Source organism: Sitophilus oryzae, unplaced genomic scaffold (assembly GCF_002938485.1).
Source record: "Sitophilus oryzae breed Bouriz unplaced genomic scaffold, Soryzae_2.0 scaffold_682_pilon_pilon, whole genome shotgun sequence".
Taxonomy (NCBI): Eukaryota; Metazoa; Arthropoda; class Insecta; order Coleoptera; family Curculionidae; genus Sitophilus; species Sitophilus oryzae.
In genome coordinates this window covers 4,181,043-4,202,085 of record NW_022147287.1, presented here as the reverse complement: position 1 = coordinate 4,202,085, position 21,043 = coordinate 4,181,043, and the positions used below count along the sequence as shown (strand labels likewise).

The following is a 21,043-nucleotide window of genomic DNA, read 5'->3' as shown; positions in this document are numbered from 1 at the left end:
GAACGAGACTATATCTGAGTTTTTACCACTATATGAAAAAGACCAAATAACTTGGAACCCCAGAAATAATGCATATAAAAATAGAAATGAAATACAGGACGGCTGTCTGAGAATACATCAAAAGTTGAGTATCAAGAATTATTGCACCATGAACGAATTAAAAAATTAATTAATTAAAGAATTAAAAAAGAAGAAGAGTTGTTCTAGTCTTTTTAGTTCCTAAAATACAGGACGAATTTTAAAATGTTGCATTTTTCGATTCCACCGTATATCGGTTATCTTATAACTTATCGAAAAGGTGAAAACTCAGTCTCGGTTAGTTTTTTACGTAGAATCCAGTGATGTTAACTAGTTTCGCTGATGGTTCTCATTTTCGAAATCTGATCTAAAGAGACACCCAGTATATTATTTTTTTTATATTATCTGCCTTGTTATGGGCTTTCTGAAAATATGATATACTCTAAAATTATATTTTTATAAATAAGGCAAAAAAATATTATTTAACTTTTGAACATAAATAACCCTATTTAAAAAATGTATTATTATCTTATTTAATTTAATTTAACCAGATGATTTTGCTTTCCATCTTGTTATCTTAATAAACTGCACTGAAAATAAAGTTGCGGAATAAATTATTTGATTGTATGAATTTAAACCGATAGTCGTTAGATGTTAAAAAGTTATATAATGTATTTTTTGTTCTCTGTCTCTCGGTCGGCCGTGAGATCGCAAGTGCGAAAATACGCATTGGCGCGTCCTGGCTCGGCGATTCGCGCGCCAGGCGCGTGGATCGGCAAGCCACACGCCATGTAATGGCACCTTAACACGTACGGTAGGCTATTAAGATCGACAAAAAAAAGTTTTTTTTAATTTCACTCAAAATGACTTATCTGGATCATAAATGACCTAAATAAAAAATATTTTCATGGTGTCTGTCTGTCTGTCTGTCTGTCTGTCTGTAACTCTGTAACACGATAACTCAAAAACCGCTAAACCGATTTTAACCAAATTTGGCACAAAAATACTGTGGCACCCGAGAATCTGGCCATTAGTTTTGGTGGGGGTTGGCGGTTGGTAAGGGGGTATGGGAGGGGGTTAAAAATTAAAAAAAATCGTAACTCCAAAATTACAATAGCTAGTTAAACGCGGTTTTCAATTTAAGATTAGGAATAATATTTGCAACAAAATTTGTAATAACATCAAAATCAGTCAAAGTCGCAGTTTTTGAGATAAAAAAATTTGAAAAGTTGCTTTACTTTGAAACTAAAAGAACTGCCTACGAACTTTTTATTGACATATTTTAGTATGGGCGGCTATACGTGCCTCCCAGTGCCATTTTTTTTAATTTTCTCCAACATGGTAAGGAAATTTGGAAAAGTATAAACGGGATTAACCATTTCAGATCAAGCAAAAATTTTAAGAGAAATTTATTTTCTCAAAGTACCAATAATAAAAAAGTTGTTCCTCTTGTAAAGAAAATCCGGGGACATACTGTATATAAAGAGTACATGCGTTTTAAGTGCGAAAATATTTAAGTATATTTTGACCCCAGAAACACGACTATGAGGTTTTTCTTTGGTGAAAAAAAAATTAAAACTTTTTAGGAATAAATATATATGTATTTAAATTTTTAGTTAAAAATACATAATATATATCTTAATAATACCGTATGATCGGAAAAGAAAACGACGTCCAGATGGCTGGGAAATGACGATCGATGACATTTCTCATATATAACTCACACATATAAATAAATGACAGCGATCTGCATTTCATAGCTATCGCTGACGCCTTTTTTTCGATCATACGGTATAATAAACTTCAAACTTCTGTACTTATTTTCATAAACAAGGTATGTAAAAGGCATTATTAACTTTTAACATAGTCGGCCGGTAATCAAAACAATCGAAATGTAGTTTATTCGACGCCAAATTTTAATTTAATTACTCAAATTTTAATTATTAATCAACATATTATTTTTACCACCGGATATTTGTAACACAGTTTCTATTATTTAATTATAAACAATGTAGACGCTTAAGAAAATATTATTGTACTCATACAAATTGTTATTTTAGTAAAGTAAATCCGTATCTCAAATATTTAAATAAACTGTCTAATTAAATAGAGGTAATTCCATTATAAAGCAACTTTTTTTAGGAAAAATTAGTTTTTAATGATATAAAAATTACGCAAATATTTCTTTAAATATTGTGTAAATTTATAGAAAACTGTCTTTAAAACAGAAGTAGTTTCAAATTCTTATGATTATTTTGATTATTTATAATTTAGCGGCAAAAATATTGAAATTAGTACTTCCCTGTGGCGTAAGATGGAGCTATAAAAAAATCACCAATCAATACTTTCTTCCTTATGAAATATTTAATATTTATTATTAATCTATAGCTCATCGTAGATAATCCGTACAGTAGTTCAAATAAACATAGCAATTTTTTAACAGATGAGGTTAAATTTTTATTAGAAAATTATCGGAAATTCCAATGTTTGTAACAGTCCGTAATTCCTAGACCTCGTAATCTATGTCAGAATTTATCTAAATGGTAATAAATTAGCTAAAGGAGCAGCATTGATGCTGCTGTCGGTTAACTAGCCAGTGAATAATGTGTAAACTAATATGTTTTGTTGTCCTAATTCATCTGAATTTAATAGTAGGACAGTACGATAATTTAACATTGATCTCAAAAAGTAGAACGGCAAACTTGGAAATATATCAAGCCTTTGCCGATGTAGTGTTGATGAGCTTTTCTCTACCAGACAACACCATTTATGTATCCTTTAAATTCATTGCCTCTGAGGAAGCTTTAACTGTATTCGGTTGTGTTCCAAGAAACGTATCTATATATTTAAAACATGGTGCCCCGCCAGTAATCAATCCTGATGGAGCCCTATTTCCAGAAGACTTTAGAAATGTATCAAGACCAGCTATATTTGATGTGGAATTTCAAACTGACAGAGAGGAGGTGTATGTTAATATTACTTCCCCCGACCCTGGTGTATATTATGCAGCAGTGTTTCTTGCCTATGAGGATCCTCGTTTCAAACAAATATCTCAGCAAGGTTAGTGATTGTTTTCATTTACAGGATGTTCCATTTTTATGCTTTTTATGGAGTTTCTTGTTTATGAGTATAGTAGAGATACAAATATGCAGTTTGCACATCACTTTTATTTTTTGTTTCCTTTCCAGGCTTGACCAGATCATGTGATGCATTTGTAGATGCTTCAGTTTATGTTAAGCAAATCGATAAACCAAGCATTATTTCTGAACTCCAAACAGTAAAAGTCACTGGTGTAGCAAACAGTAGTAACTATTTTACTATCTATGTGCCAAACAACGTGGACCATGCTATAATTAATGTACAAAGTAGCGAAATCAACAGAGCAATACTACGAACTCAGGCAAGGAAACCACCTTCAAAAACTAGCTATATCTTACAAGAAAATATAGATAACTATACAATTAGTGCAGTATTTTGGACAGAACCCCATGTTTGGCATTATATTCAATTTGAATTTGGTCCAAATTCAGGCAGTTTATCCTTTGAAGTTAAGTTCCTTTCTAGTCGAGTTTTAACAAGCTCTAGTAATTCTTCTGTGTTACTTACTAATAAAATAACAGATGTTTTAAGATATAAACAGTATGACTTGGCTCGTGAGACAGCAGCAAGAAGTTTTACTTTTTCTTACAGACTTGGCTCTGAGTTACAAAACAACGTGCCTGTAGCTGTTAATATTACTTCAAACGATTTTACAGTATTAAGATTTAATTTACGGAAAGGTACCGATATTGGTGGTACTTTACAGTATATTTTGGCATTTAAACCTAGAATTACTCGGTCAGGAAGAATGATAACCCTTGAGGAGGAGCCTGAAGGTAATATTGTGGTGGGGTGTATTCAGAAAAATTCAATTTCTGTACCTATTTTTCCTAATTTATGTTCAACACCTAATTCTACTGTTCGATCTCCGTTAATTCTGAACAAAACAGCAGATAACTCTACAGTCCTTGTTCCATATCCAGAATCTGGTACTTGGTATGCTTCTTTTAAGCTGTTTTGTGGATCCTGTATTCCTTGCAATTGCTCAGATGCTTGTGAACAGAAGTTCCAAAGCTGTGCAAATGACTGTGAGAAAAGTTGTACAGCAAACAGTAGCTGTGCTAATTGTTTTGACAGTTGTAAGCAATCAGTTATAAAATTGCAAGAATGTACTCAATGTGACTGTGATGGGGGATGTTTAAAGAAAAATGCAAGTGATGTTTGCAACTCTAGTATTATTTTTGATGTCAGCTCTAGGCCTTGTTATTATGGGGATTGTGGGAAGCAGGGACAATGCTTGATGATGGTGTCTGAAGGAACAGCATATTCAACATGCTTGTGTTCAAATAATTATAGAGGTGAGTTATATGTACTTTTTATCCTTTTTTTTAAGTAAATACATTTTTTTCTTTTAAATTTACAATATACAGGGTGTTTCAAAAAAAAGGTGCCATCTCTCGTGGATTCCTCATGTAAAAATAAGATTTATTTTTCATATCATGGCTTCTTTTTAATGGAGTACCCTGTGAAACATAAAGGAAAAATGTATTTCGTTTACTAAAATGTTTTTCCTTTAAAGTAAATAATTAAGATACTGTAATTTTATGACTGATTTTTTGTATTAACTCTGAACCAAAAATTTTCAAGAACAAAATGTTGAACTATTTTTTTTTATTGGAATAATTTTGATACATGCATTTATCTGTCGTTGATTATACCGTATGATCGAAAAAAAACGACGTTAAAGACAGCTGGTGAATGACAATCGATGATAATTTTGGCGAGGTCAACCTCTAGATGTCATTTACTAAAAATTGACACAAAACTTGCCAAAATTAACACTATATAAATATTATAAAAGGTCTTTGACGCCATTTTTTTTCGATCGCAGAACAGTTTATTACATCACAATTTTTATTGCTATTTTGTTGATATCAAATACCGTATGATGGAAAAAAAACGGCCTCGGCGAAGGCTATGAAATGAAGATTGCTGTTATTTTTTATATGTAAAATTATATGGAGAATGTCATCGATGTTCATTTCCCAGCCGTTTTTGACGCCGTTTTTTCCATCGCAGAACAGTTTATTACATCACAATTTTTGTTGATATCAAATATCGTACGATCGAAAAAAAAACGGCGTCAGCGATGGCTATGAAATGAATCTTCATCGTTCGTTGTCATTTTATATGTAAATTTATATGGGAAATGTCATCGATCGTCAGTTCCCAGCCAACTGGGCGCCATTTTTTTTTATTATACGGTATATACCAATAAGTAAAAGGCACTTTAAATCATTGTTCTGTATTGCTTTGATTTATTTGATCATATGTGATGTTATACATTTCTAAATACAGTCATATACAGGGTGCTTCAAAAAAAAGGTGCCATCTCTCGTGGATTCCTCATGTAAAAATTAGATTTATTTTTCATATCAACATAGGTCCGATTCTGCTTTGTTTCGTAGCTACAGGGTATTAAAGTCTTAATATTTTTTCGATTTATTTCCAACTACTTTAAAAAAATTATAAAAAATTAGCTGATTTAGCTGAAATTTTGAATGCGCGTATAAGTAATTTAAAAAAAAACGAAGAAACATTACTAAAAATTGTATTAATCAATAATAAATATGTAAAAAGTAAGTAGGGTTCCCGTTTTTACCCTTTTAACCCTAAAAACTATTGGTAACAATATGGTAACAATATATTAATTTTTCTTTTACAGGTTATGACTGTTCTGATGGATCCCTAGCCACCCCCTACGGCATGGTTCTTCTAGAATTCCTCCTCTTAATCCTAAGCAACATTTTCTTCCTACCTGTAACCTATCTAGCGTACCGAAGAAGGTACTACGTTGAAGCAGTATCCTACTTTTGTATATTCCTCTCTTCAACATTCTACCATGCCTGCGACGCTGGCGAAAACATTTTAAGTTTCTGCCTGTTCCGCTTAAGCACTCTACAATTTGCTGACTTTTTCTCTGCAGTTTTAGCTATTTGGCTGACATTGTTAGCCATGGCAGACCTACCTACGGTCCAACTATCCATACTACAAATGGCGGGATCCATAATCATAGCTTTTTGTGTTACTTTGAACCGTTACGCATTGTGGATCTTTGCACTGCCATCTAGCGTGGGAGTTGTGATCATAGGCGTGAGTTGGTATTTAAAGTACCGCAAGTACAGGCAGAAATTTATTATTAGTTCGTATTTGTACGTCAAGTTGCCGATAGGGATCTCTGTGGTGAGTGTGGGGTTGATAATATACGGGGTGTTGCAGACGCAGGCTAACTATAAGTATCTGCACTCGCTTTGGCATATTATAATGGCGGCCGGAGTGTTTTTCTTGTTGCCTACCAATGATACATTCCAGGCTGAAGTATTACTATAAGCTATGGCTTTTTTAGTCTGATTCTCGTATTTTTAGTTTATTTTACTGAGTAAGTTTAAAATCGTGGAAGTATACCGTGTGATTAAATGGAAATGACGTCATCGTGGCTAAAGAAATCTTTCATCAAATTTTTCAACATTAGGGTGCGTCCATAAGTTACATGAGGATCTGGCTTAAAATGCCAAATGGAACCTTTTTAAGCTAAATGGAACCATATGATTTTTATGAAATTCGAAATTTTGAAGTGAATGAAGTCACTGAAGTAAAAAAGTTCGTATAAATGTATATCCTAAAATGCTTCGTTTAGGAGATACAGGGTGTAGAGGTTTCATTTTTATTTCGATTTTTTCCAAATAATTTCTGAACTAACGTCAAAGTTTCGATGAAAATTGGTGTCTGGGAGATTTTTGACAGGAGAAATATGATTTTGATGCCAATATGATTTCTGTTTGTAGGGGGCGCCACCTACATGTGGTTTAACCAATGACTAAAGAATATAAGGACATGTAACGCCCCTATACGGGCTGCAGCAGAATTTGTGACCTTTTTTTTTTGTTTTGGTGGCAAACAATGAGTCATCATTTGGTCACCAGTGACAATTGTAGCGATTTTTAATAGTTTGTGTGTAGTAAACTTTGTATAAACTTTATTACAATGGTGATTAGTTGTTCAGCTTTCAAGTGTAAAAGCAGCAGCGATAAGAAAGAGCCAGGAGTTACGTTTCATAGGTAAATAAACAGTCCACTCCAACTTTTTAGCGTTTTCTTATTGAATTCGATAATTATTCTTCAATTTCAATTAACATCTATATGTACTTGATATGTGCTATACGTCGATACTAGTTTTGTACCTTTTGTTAACATTTTAATATGTTTTTTTCGTAATTAATTAGGATGATACACCATAGGCGTAGTCAAAACAATTATCAAAAGATATAAATATTGCTTCAAACAGCTAGGTTAAGAAAAATATGTGCCACGGCACTGTTTGGTGTCATCGTCACAATTTGCTCTCGGGTGTTATTTGTCCTTGGATTCTTTAGTCATTGGGTTTAACTGTTTTGAAGTCAAATGAACCAATGAGATTTGTACAAAATTCAAACAGCTGTCAATTTTAAATTTAGTACAACTCTCATTGTTTCCTTGAAGTGTAATCGAAATAGGAAGTAAACTTTCACACCCTGTCTTTTCAATTAAGGGCATACATTTATAAGTACTTTTTTACTTATTTTTATCTGCAGAATATTCTGCTGAAGCTTTCCCAATACAATTCGGACCACCCTATACAGGGTTGTTCACCACATACGACACGGAGTATTGTAGCTAAATGACTAGATTTTTACAAATTGTAAGTTTTGGGTTCGTTGAAGGACTATTAGAGCTACAATTTAAAAATATTTTTACAAGATACAGGGTGTCCCAAATAAATAAAAAATATCAAAGTTGTATTTTTTTAAATGGAACACCCTATATATTATTACATTTTTAGTTTCTACGATTAAAATAAAGGTAAATTTGATTAAGGTTTATTACACTTAAACCTTACCGTTTTTGAAATATTTTCAATTTTGTGAAATGCCAGTATAAATTTTAAGGCTTCATTTCTCCGAGGGTATCAAAGTTTTTAATACTAAAGATTCACTGAAGTTTATTTATTGATCAGTTACTGTGTTGCAATAATAAAAACTTTATTACCTTATACAGAGTGTCTAAAAATTTATTTTAAATAATTACTAGCTTTAAACGGCAATAACTTGTTTGATTTAAATGGAACACCCTGTATATTTTATGAGAATCAGATGCACAATTTAATTGTCTATCAAATTGTATTATACCGTTTTTTACCTATCTCTTCAAGTTTCCATAGAAAATGCATTTTGTTGTAATTTAGAACTCATTTATCAATATACCCATGGAATACTGACATTTTAGATTATTTTTAAAGATGTACCAAATTTTTAAAGAGTATTACTAATATTGTCGATATAGTTCGTTTATTTCATTAAAAAATAAAAAAAAAACTGTTTAAATATTTGTTAAAGAGGACCTATTAATATGATTCCAGTATTCAAATTACATTAATTGACTGTTTGCGTTGATTAATAATAATTGCTCCAAATACTAAAAAAGTGAATTATGTATGTGTATTAGACAGTGTGGTAAAAAGTAACACCTTAAAAATGATATTTAATTTTTTGACAAATGCTTATTTATAACAACAGAGACGTTCATTTTCATAACTTATTATTATATTGATTTCTGACTCAAATCCACATTTGTTTAGAATAATTTATTAACGAATACAATTAAGTATGTAGTTAATTAGTATTTGGGCGGAAATACTAGTGGTATATTTAATTAATGGTATACTCTTTTATCAAGATTTAGATAGTTTTCATTTTGCATACAAATGGGCTAGTAATATTATCGTTTTACTAAAAACGATAATATTACTAGCCTGTACATTTTTTACATTTGTTGTTTTAAAAACAATCTAAAATGTCAATATTCCATGGGTATATTGATAAATGAGGTCTAAATTATAAGAAAATGCATTTTCTACGAAAACTTGAAAGAATAGGTAAGAAGTGGTATAATACAATTTGATAGACAATTAAATTGTGCATCTGATTCTCATAAAATATACAGGGTGTTCTATTTAAAGCAAATAAGTTATTGCCGTTTAGAACAGTAATTATTTAAAATAAATTTTTAGACACTCTGTATAAGGTAGTATAATTTTTATTATTGCAACACAATAACTGATCAATAAATAAACTTCAGTAAATATTTAGTATTAAAAACTTTGATATCCTCGGAGAAATGAAGCCTTAAAATTTATACTGCAATTTAGCAAAATTGAAAATATTTCAAAAACGGTAAGGTTTAAGTGTAATAAACCTTAATCAAATTTACCTTTATTTTAATCGTAGAAACTAAAAATACAATAATATACAGGGTGTTCTATTTAAAAAAATACAACTTTGATATTTTTTATTTATTTGGGACACTCTGTATCTTGTAAAAATATTTTTAAATTGTAGCTCTAGTAGTCCTTCAACGAACCCAAAACTTACATTTTGTAAAAATCTAATCGTTTAGCTACAATACTCCGTGTCGTATGTGGTGAACAACCCTGTATAGCCGACAGCCTAAACTGGAATTGTTCTCTACAGCCACTGTGACATCACGTTTATGTGATCGCACGGCTTCTTTTTAATGGAGTACCCTGTGAAACATAAAGGAAAAATGTATTTCGTTTACTAAAATGTTTTTCCTTTAAAGTAAATAATTAAGATACTGTAATTTTATGACTGATTTTTTGTATTAACTCTGAACCAAAAATTTTCAAGAACAAAATGTTTGGTTTGGTTGTATTTTTTTTTATTGGAATAATTTTGATACATGCTGATATTGGAATAATTTTGATCATCTGTCGTTGATTATACCGTATGATCGAAAAAAAACGACGTTAAAGACAGCTGGTGAATGACAATCGATGATAATTTTGGCGAGGTCAACATCTAGATGTTATTTACTAAAAATTGACACAAAACTTGCCAACAAATATTATAAAAGGTCTTTGACGCCATTTTTTTTTCGATCGCAGAACAGTTTATTACATCACAATTTTTATTGCTATTTTGTTGATATCAAATACCGTATGATCGAAAAAAAACGGCGTCGGCGAAGGCTATGAAATGAAGATTGCTGTTATTTTTTATATGTAAAATTATATGGAGAATGTCATCCATGTTCATTCCCCAGCCGTTTTTGACGCCGTTTTTTCCATCGCAGAACAGTTTATTACATCACAATTTTTGTTGATATCAAATATCGTATGATCGAAAAAAAAAACGGCGTCAGCGATGGCTATGAAATGAATCTTCATCGTTCGTTGTCATTTAATATGTAAATTTATATGGGAAATGACATCGATCGTCAGTTCCCAGCCAACTGGGCGCCGTTTTTTTTATTATACGGTATATACCAATAAGTAAAAGGCACTTTAAATCATTGTTCTGTATTGCTTTGATTTATTTGATCATATTTGATGTTATACATTTCTAAATACAGTCAGAATAACTTAATTATACATTTTTGATTATTTAACTACTGTATAATTGAAACAAAAAACCCTTCAAGTTACTTTAAATTAACGATCGATCACATTCACCAAAATATAATTTTATACGTAAAATGTCATGGATCGTTATTTCTAAGCTAACTTGACACCGTTTCTTTTTCGATCACACATATATATTCCTAATTTTTAGCGATATAATCAATGAAAATATATTTTATCTTGTAGGAAGTTCACTAGATTGTAGAATTGTAATTTATTACTATTTTTAATAGAAATAGCTGCCCAAAAATTTGCTGCTATCGCGGTTTGGTACTGTATATCTTATATGCCGTGCTAGTAAATAAAAACAACGTCACAGTAGCCAAAGAATATCTAAAGAATTAAATTGAATTTTGAAGAAAAACAAGTGGTTTAAAAAATGTTGGTTTTTAAAAATATTGATAGTATGTATATGCCTACTGTGGCTTGCTTTTGATTGTATTCTCATGAACAAAAAATGCAATTTAAGCATGACAATATATGTATGTACATTTATAAGTACATACCTAGTCATTCTTCACATGTAACACTGTATACTGTTATTTATAAAACCATTGATAAACATAGTATATTTAAATTAATCAAGATATACATAATAATGTGTATAGTACCTACGTACCTAAGATTTATATTATACATACATTTTAATCTAAAAAACTGTTCCTGTGATATTTCACTAAATTATATATTTTCAACAATGCATCACTATAAATAGTTTGTTAATAAATATATATGTTGTGTAGTTTACGAAATTTTGTTTTATTGATTACACCTAGACAGTCGAGGAAAAAAACAGAGTCGTAGTAGCCTGTTAAAATGGAAATCTCCGATATTTTCTGTTGGGTTGACCCCTAGCTATCGCTGTTTTTAATGGATGATATTAGAACAAAAATATAAAACAAACTTGTTTATTTCATTAAATTGTAAATCTTTGCCAACGATCTTCATTTCTAAGGCAACTACGACGCTATTTTTTTCGATCGTAGCAAGGAATTCGGTATTATCGAAAAAGAAATGGCGTCAAGTTGACTAGGAAATTATATGTCGTACTATTAATCTTAGTATGTTAATAAAAATTAACATCAGGGATCTTCATTTCTGAGGCAACTCCCACGCTGTTTTTTTTTTCGCTTGTAGCAAGGAATACGGTATGATCATACCGTTTTATTTTATATTTAAAGCTATTTTTTCACTATCCATGTATATTTTCGTATGCAGAAAATTTCAAAAATAAAGTAATTTTGTTTATAGTGCTATGCAACCAGTAATATATTTTTTTAAGCCTGGCATCTGAAGAAAACATTAACTCTATTTTGTATAATGTTAATAAGAATATATAAACAAGGAACATAGATACACACTTAAAAAATGTTTCTAAATCTTTATTTTCTTATTCCAAATTACATTTATTTCTTTTGTTAAATCTACAGGTTATAATACAAGAATTATTTCAAGTAATGTATCGTGATTGGTCTGTTCAGAATTATCATTTGATGTTTTACATCTCTATTGCCAAGATGTTATAGAATTTCTGAAACTAATCTAAATCAATATATTTGGAAGTATAAATCGAATTAAACCGTTACAAATTCCTGATAAATTTCTTAAAAAACATTCAATATAAACCGTGTTTCAATATAGAAATAAATAAAATCTTTTTCTTGGTAAAGGTGTGGATCCGGTGGCTGACCTTGAAGCCCATATTTGCTGCTTTTGATCATCGATACTACGCAAGCGCACATCGTCGATGTTGCCAAATTGCAGTTTATTTTCGAATTATTTACAGTTGAAAATTTTTTTTTGCGTGTTAATCAATAATAATACAAATTCTATAATTTCAGATTTATCTTGATATCCAAAATTAAGGTAAGAAGGATAATGAAGATTGTGAAATGAAAGTATTATAATATATAAAATTGTAATAATAATAACATTTATTTATATGTTTACATTAGAATTAAAATTTATCATAAACTTATTAGAATTATTTTATTTCTTTCAAGTTATTTAATTTCTAGTTATTTACAGGCAACAATATTTTTGATTATATGTATTGATGTTTTGAAGTACTACCATGACGGGTCTTATCATAGAACAATAAACGTCAATCGGAGATAGAGGTAACATTTTACCTATTATATAATGTTACTAATATAATATACTTTGATTATAATTAATGTTTGTATCATAATTTCTTAAAAATATCAAGTTAGTGGATTAATAGCAATTTTAGACATATATTTTATCGAAGAGTGTGTATTGATAAGACTAAAATAAGCTTTATGTTTTATCTTTTTCTCTTTAGAAGGGAGATGGTTTGTACCGTAGAATACATTACAGTATTTAATATCGTGTACTTTGATATTCTTTTCTTAATTTACTTAATTTCTTGTTTCCTATAATGCCAAATCTTGACAATATGGTGAAGGTTGAGTTTTGATCTTATTAGTTTTATAAGAATAATAATAATAATAGAAATTCAAGACTAAATTAAGACTTAGTTTGTGATTTATATTAAGATCTTTCTTATAATATTTGTTATGTCTTAATCTTAATACTATATATTATGCTTGGTCTGGAAAATAAAAGTTAAAATATCTTAATTTTGCATATCCTATTCCATCCTTCCATTAGGAAAAATATGGTTTATAAATCATATATGCTAAGAAAATCACATAAATTAGGTGTAAGAATAGAGAAATCTTAATGTAGCAGAAAAATGAATGCAATATATGTATAAGCAGAATTAAACAAGGTAACTGATGATGTTAATGTTGCTGAAGCTGAGGCTAAAAGGCCTTTTAAGGCCTCCGTAGTTTTGATGAAATGTTAAAAAAAAACTATTATGAACATGACATGGAGCTACAGCTTAAAAAAAGAAAAAACTTGGACACATCCCTTTTAATTTCCCGAATTTTTAATAAAGCACTTTTTAAACGTAACATAATAATCTAGATAGGAATCTAGAGTTTTATTTCTATATAATTTTATTGACTATGAAAATACATAATAAGCGTTCACGTGTTGTGCGAAATATTAAAATAATAATATAAATAATATACCGCATACTATAAAAAAAAATAGCGTCACCGATGACTATGAAATGAAGATCGCTGTCATTTTACATGGGAAATGTCCTCAATCGTCATTTCCCAGCCAACTGGACGCCGTTTTTTCGATCATACGGTATATATTGACAAAAAAACACTGAAAAGCACATATTTGTTTTCTATTGAAAATAATTCCAAAATAACTCACAATCTGGCAACATCGAAGATGTGCGCATGCGTAGTGTCTGTGACTATATGCAGCAAAAACTCGTTTCAAGGTCAGCCACCGGATCCACACCATTACCTTTTTCTTTTAGACACAACATTATTTATGCAGTAAAAAATTATCACTGATTTAGTTGTGTTCAATCTGACAACGTTGACACTGCGCCATTTTCCGTTGTGGACGAAGTATGTTCGTATGTTCTGCTGTCGCTCTTACAAATTTTCTAGTTTTTTTGGTAGAAAAAATGGTGTTCCTGTACCCCATTTGAGTCTATTCTGTTCCTTAAGACTGGTTGAATCTCCTGAAAATGTAAGTACTCATTATTTTGTCTGTTTTCTATAGTTTTTTCACTTCTAAATATTTCAATTATTACATCATCGTTAAAACACGGTTAAAAGCTGATACATTTTGACCATTTTCATGATTTTCTTATTCGAATTCGAGTATATGGAAATATAGACACTGTTCTTGATGTCTCTTTTGTACATTAGGTGGTAATTATGCAGTATAGGTGTTTTTCGTATTTTTAGTGATTATATGATTAATTTACCTACGCCAACCCGCCCAACGGTCGATATGAAGAGGAGTAAAAAAAATTTTCAACGTGCGCACACGGACTTATGTTGTATTTGGTATCTAGAATCACGTAAAAAAAGAATTTTTGAGAAATCTCTAAAAATACAAAAAACACCTATACTGCATAACTACCAAATTTTTTAGGTGTTTATTCATATAGGCAAACGGCAAAGTATTTTCTGTGTCTTTTAGAATGAGTACCTATACCTAAAGCGGCCCCCATTTGTAAGAATTACATAATATTTTCAGATAAAAGAATAACGTATTTACACATCACCTCTACTTTTGAGTCTTGGCTGTTTGACGTATTGGTTGTTGACGTATACTCTGTCGTCATATTTTAGTTAATATAATTTTGCATTCTTTCAATATAATGTTTTAATTATAATTTTGTTTTTTAGAAGCGTTAATAATAATACACAACAGCAAATAATGACCACCCAACAGTAGAGACCTGGGTCACTAGCTCTTTGTACGATCCTGATGTTCGGCCAGCATTCTGGTGAACGAAATTGATGTTCCATTATTTGATTAAAAGTAAGTTTAAAAATAATTTATATAAATTTATTAAATGTTTATTAACAGACTAACCATAGTTTTTAGGAAGAAAGAAAAAATAAACATAATTATACCATAATTAAAAAAATGTAACTATATTTATTCCTTTTTTTACAGATTTTGTACAGGGTGGGTCAAATTCGACGCTTTTAAATGGAATGCAATTCCAAAGCAGTACATTTATCCTATTCATGAGTTTTGCCAAGAATATGCATCAGGACTTATATCTAAAATTTTATTTCTTCTGGGTAAATATACAGGATTGTTCACCACATACGACACGGAGTATTGTAGCTGTAGTAAGTTTTGGGATCGTTGAAGGACTATTAGAGCTACAATTTAAAAATATTTTTACAAGATACAGAGTGTCCCAAATAAATAAAAAATATCAAAGTTGTATTTTTTTAAATGGAACACCCTGTATATTATTACATTTATAGTTTCTACGATTAAAATAAAGGTAAGTTTGATAAAGGTTTATTACACTTAAACCTTACCGTTTTTGAAATATTTTCAATTTTGTGAAGTTGCAATCAAAATTTTAAGGCTTTTTTTCTCCAAGGCTATTAAAGTTTTTAATACTAAATATTCACTGAAGTTTATTTATCGATCAGTTATTGTGTTGCAGTAATAAAAATTATACTACCTTTTGCAGAGTGTCTAAAATTTTATTATAAATAATTACTAGCTTTAAACGGCAATAACTTGTTTAATTTAAATAGAACACCCTGTATATTTTATGAGAATCAGATGCACAATTTAATTGTCTATCAAATTGTATTATATAATTTTTTACCTATCTCTTCAAGTTTCCGTAGAAAATGCATTTTCTTGTAATTTAATACTCATTTATCTATATACCTATGGAATATTGACATTTTAGATTATTTTTAAAGATGTACCAAATTTTTAAAGAGAACAGATACTAATGTTGTCGATATAGTTTATTTATTTCATAAAAATAAAAAAAAACCTGTTTAAATATTTGTTAAAGAGGACCAATTAATATGATTCCAGTATTCAAACTACATTAAGTGACTGTTTGCGTTGATTAATAATAATGCTCCAAATACTAAAAAACTGAATTTTGTATGTGTTATGTGTATTAGATAGTGTGGTAAAAAGTAACACCTTAAAAATGATATTTAATTTCTTGACAAATGCTTATTTATAACAACAGAGACATTCATTTTCATAACTTATTATTATATTGATTTCTGATTCAAATCCACATTTATTTAGAATAATTTATTAACGAACATAATTAAGTATGTAATTAATTAGTATTTGAGCGGAAATAATAGTGGTATATTTAATTAATGGTATACTCTTTTATAAGGATTTAAATAGTTTTCTTTTTGCATATAAATGGGCTAGTAATATTTTCATTTTGCTAAAAACGATAATATTACTAGCCTGTACATCTTGTACCTTTGTTGCTTTAAAAACAATCTAAACTGTCAATAGTCCATGGGTATATTGATAAATGAGGTCTGAATTATCAGAAAATGCATTTTATACGAAAACTTGAACGGATAGGTAAAAGTGGTACATCGTAATACAATTTGATTGTATCAAAAATTAAATTGTGCATCTGATTCTCCTAAAATATACAGGGCGTTCTATTGAAATTAAACAAGTTATTGCCGTTTAAAGCTAGAAATAATTTAAAATAAAATTTTAGACACTCTATAAGGTAGTATTATTTTTATTATTGCAACCTAATAACTGATCAATAAATAAACTTCAGTAAATATTTAGTATTAAAAACTTTGATACTGTTACGGATTCCGTGGGTCCACTAATTTAAACTCACGATAAAATACTTAACGAATTTATTTTCTCACTTTATACACAATTACTAACTTATAACACACAACAAACTAACTATTTATAAGATTCCTTCACCAAATTGTCCGATTTTCAATTTCGGTATATTCAAATTTCAAAAAACTGTCTCAGTTGTCGATGAAGCAAACATATACTCTATTGACTGCTTCTCGAAATTTCCCCATTCTCGGAAGCGTACTTCTTCATACCGAACAATTCTATTGTCTGATTCATACTTCTCGACTTGACTAAAAGATGGCGCCTGAAAAAGTCTTTTAATTTCTGGCGGATACGTTGCGGTTGTGCAGGCAACCAGTAATACATTTTTAATTTCTGGCGGATGCGCCATTTTTCTTGACAATACCTTTGGAGAAATGAAGCCTTAAAATTTTGACTGCAATTTCACAAAATTAAAAATATTTCAAAAACGGTCAGGTTTAAGTGTGATAAACCTTAATCAAATTTACCTTTATTTTGATCGTAGAAACTAAAAATGTAATAATATACAGGGTGTTCCATTTAAAAATATACAACTTTGATATTTTTTATTTATTTGGGACACTCTGGATCTTGTAAACATATTTTTAAATTGTAGCTCTAATAGTCCTGCAACGAACCTAAAACTTACAATTTGTAAAAATCTAATCGTTTAGCTACAATACTCCGTGTCGTATGTGGTGAACAGCCCTGTATTTATACTGGCTTTCATTGTTCATCAGTGCATTTCACGATTTCTTAACATAATTATGTCGGAAAAAAATTCCAATTAGGTCTCTGAGTTACATTTTTATGGTTACTTATTATCATAGTTAATTTTAGACTATTTATTTTGAATTTGGGTCAATTATTGGCTTTTCTTCTAATTTTTTGGGGGAGAATATCATCTACTCTGAACTTTGAACTTCAGTTCATGTTGTTGTTGGTTTACTTTCATTTCTCTATAATAGTTTGACCATATTTACTTGATTGTGGAAATAATATTACCATTTATCAATAATCATATCCAGTTGACTGTATACTGTGTAAGTCTTATTAGTTTGCTAAAATATACCATTTACATAGATTTTTACTTTGTTTTGTTTATGGTTAACTATTATTTTTCTATAATAGCTTGACTCCCATATTTTCTTCGTTATGGATATAATATGAATATAATATGATCATCATTCATCGATTCTATAAAATATTCTATTGATTTTATTTCTATAAAGCGTCTTTCACTTGTAATATTTTTCTTATAGTGTTATTTAATACTTTTTTGCTTTTGGAATACCTTGGATGGAATTTCAGTTTTTATGGATTTATTTCCATGCCATTTCTTCATATTTTATTCCATGAATTTCTGTAATTTTGCTTTATTTTGTGTGTGTCCAAATATAATTTAAACACATTTAAAAATTTTAAGATCTATTTTCTGATCAATTCCTGGCGCATTCGCCATTTATTTAAAAAACTTGACTGAATTCCACTTCTGGCTTGTCTAGCATTTTCTCCAATGAATTTTCCTGTGTAACATCGACTTCAGAACATCATAACTAGCCTCCCCTAAGAAGAGGAGACCTGGGTCACCCCCTAACCCTGATGTTCGGCCATCGATGACCTATGTAGCATGCATAGGTACCCAAGGGAGTCACCACCCTCTGGTTTACGAGCTAGGTGTTCTAACGCTAGAGGCTTCGGCCGGATACGACCTGGCACCCAAGCTACGAGACTTCTTCGTGCACGTATTCCGTGACCCTCGAAGAGGCAGGGGGCGGGATATCGGACACATTGAAGATGATGAGGGGGGTCCGCCTGTAGGGGGTCCCGGTGGATGTTCGTTCGATGGGTGACGAGGGTGACCCGAGACGAGGCTGCTTAGCTGGGATGGGAACTGACTGGCGAGGCTTAATCGTCGGAAAAGGGTTAAATCAGATGAAGGGGGGCGAACTTATATGCTCTGGAGGATTTTTCTTTATGTGCTTTAGTCATATTTTGACTAGATATTTGTTAGAGGTGGCCAAGCATAACTTTTTGTCAATTTTCCTGTTCTTATTGACCACATATTTCTTTATTTTTTTAATAGCATCTAACACTTTTTGCTTCATCTTGCTTTTGGTCTACCTCTCTCTATTTTTATCTTCCATATATTTTTTACAATTGGTATATCATTCATATCACATATCTTCTATGACTGTATATTTTCATGACATTCATATTTGTATATTTTCATATTTGTATATTTTCATGCCATTTTTTTCCAATTTATTCCCCATTTTCAAAATATTTTTTTCAATTCGTTGTATCTCTTTCACTATTTTTCATCAATTCTATAAACTCGTCCATTCTAAGAATTCTATAATTGTATATATTTTTTTGTTATTTTTCTGAGGCTTCTGTACGCTCATCCCTTTTATTTTCATGCATTTTTTTCAATTTTTCTTAACTTTATTTCTCTCTCATATTATCTCAGTCATTATTCACTTGTATGAATTTTATTTCTTTTGTATTTTGTCATTCTGTGTCCAGACTTTTCTAAGAGATTTTATTTCTATGGTCTATAGACAATTTTTATTATCTATAGACTTATTTCTAGTGTCTATAGAGTTTATTAGAAATTTTGTAGTCATTTTCATGACTTTTTTCAATTGATCATTCCATACATAGTAAAATTTGTTGTTCACTTCATTTTTAAATTGATTTCTTATTTTTATTATTATTTATATTACTGCTTTTCTTCTAAGACATCCGAATGTTTGATTTTATTTCTATCGATGTCTATATATAATCGTGTAATTTTGAATTTATTTCTTGATTGATTTTCTCTTCATTTCATATAAAATTGTTTTTGAATGGGATATTGTACTGTTTTGGAACAAGGATTGAGAATGAAATTCATCATTAAAGACGAACCTAAATAGTTTTAGGTAAATTAGGTGTATTTTCTATGTCGAATATGTTAAATAAATACCTAATATTATTGTAATTTGTAAAATATGTAGATCTAAATGGTTAATTTCAAATAAAGCATTTTGGCGCTCAATTTATTGTAGACAGGCAACTAAACATACACCAAAAATTTTAGTTATTTTTTTAGGCAACTATAAATACACTTAACGTGTATATAGAGTTGCCTATATATTGAGTTTGCATTTTTTAATTTAGTTTTTCACTGTTTTTTTAAATAATATAATTAAAATATTTTTAATAACAAATACAGCCAACTTAACCATGTTTTTTTCTTGCATTACTATCAAAAAAAAAATCTTTATTTAACGAAGATTTCTATATACCTTATAATATTTTATGAAGCCTATCAATTTACTGAAAATTTAAAATTACAGAAGTAGTAGTTATTAACTTAGGTTATTAATCAAGGTTGTTAATGAAGAACTAATTAATTATATTTACTTTTATTTTTCTTACAGAATCAATACTTTCGTGAAGGGTAGCCAGAAGATGTATTTACTTCAATAGTAAACGTCCGCATGCCGACCAGTATCTTGGATTTTAATATACTTTTTAGATTACTCTTTGTTAATAAAATATATTTAATAAATAAAAATTAACAATGAATGAGTTTTATTATACCAAAATATACATATTAAAAATACTGTCTAATCCTGAAAAAAAAAGAAAAAGTCATTTAATTATCACAAAAATAATAGTAAACAACTTAACATTGCTCTGGAATAGACAATATTTTATGTAAAAATAATACCTCCTTGCCCTTAAGAATTCCCAATACAAATCCCTGATATTTCAAATTTAAACAAAAATTGCACGAAAAATTATTTCTATACCTCTTCGCTCTTATGTACTCCTCATATATATCCGAGAAAATTCAATTTTTGTCATAGACTGCACGAAAAATTTTAAACCGTCTCAAAAATAGCCGATTTCTATCAGGAACACATAAAAGCGAAGAGGTAAGGAGCAAATTTAGTACCACATTTTAATATAGCATCGATCAACGATATTTCTGCTATCTCTAGCACTTCGACCTCGTTTCCAAACTTTAACCCTCAATATTTCGGAAACTATAAGGGGTAGAGAGGAACGGAACTCGGCTTTCGATAGGCATTTCAACCCTCTATAAGGGCGCAAAACGAGGGCGCGATCGGAGACCAAAAAATTTTCAAACCTTCCTTCATTTTTGCCGAAAATTTTTTTTTGTCTCCGATCGCGCCCTAATTATGCACCCTTATAGAGGGTTGAAAGGCGAATAGAATGCCGAGTTCCGTTCCTCGAT

General features: G+C 30.1%; 1 protein-coding gene and 1 long non-coding RNA gene across 2 annotated transcripts; both read left to right on the top strand.

The window, feature by feature from the left end:
- Nucleotides 1-2,453: 2,453 nt before the first annotated feature.
- On the top strand, nt 2,454-6,803 carry LOC115887936 (post-GPI attachment to proteins factor 6). Its single transcript, XM_030907469.1, has 3 exons — nt 2,454-3,078; nt 3,207-4,415; nt 5,783-6,803. The coding sequence occupies exons 1-3, from the start codon at nt 2,622-2,624 to the stop codon at nt 6,445-6,447; spliced, it is 2,331 nt and encodes a 776-aa protein (XP_030763329.1). The 5' UTR covers nt 2,454-2,621; the 3' UTR covers nt 6,448-6,803.
- Nucleotides 6,804-14,034: 7,231 nt separating this feature from the next.
- On the top strand, nt 14,035-20,292 carry LOC115888077. Its single transcript, XR_004051202.1, has 4 exons — nt 14,035-14,157; nt 14,826-14,961; nt 15,100-15,230; nt 20,220-20,292. It is a non-coding gene; the product is annotated as an uncharacterized LOC115888077 (long non-coding RNA).
- The last annotated feature ends 751 nt before the right edge of the window (nt 20,293-21,043 follow it).

Bases quoted from the DNA above. Each gene is read 5' to 3' on its own strand.
- LOC115887936 (XM_030907469.1), top strand. From the start codon at position 2,622: ATGTGTAAACTAATATGTTTTGTTGTCCTAATTCATCTGAATTTAATA. The intron at 3,079-3,206 runs GTTAGTGATTGT...TTTCCTTTCCAG, and splicing joins CAAACAAATATCTCAGCAAG to GCTTGACCAGATCATGTGAT. The intron at 4,416-5,782 runs GTGAGTTATATG...TTTCTTTTACAG, and splicing joins GTGTTCAAATAATTATAGAG to GTTATGACTGTTCTGATGGA.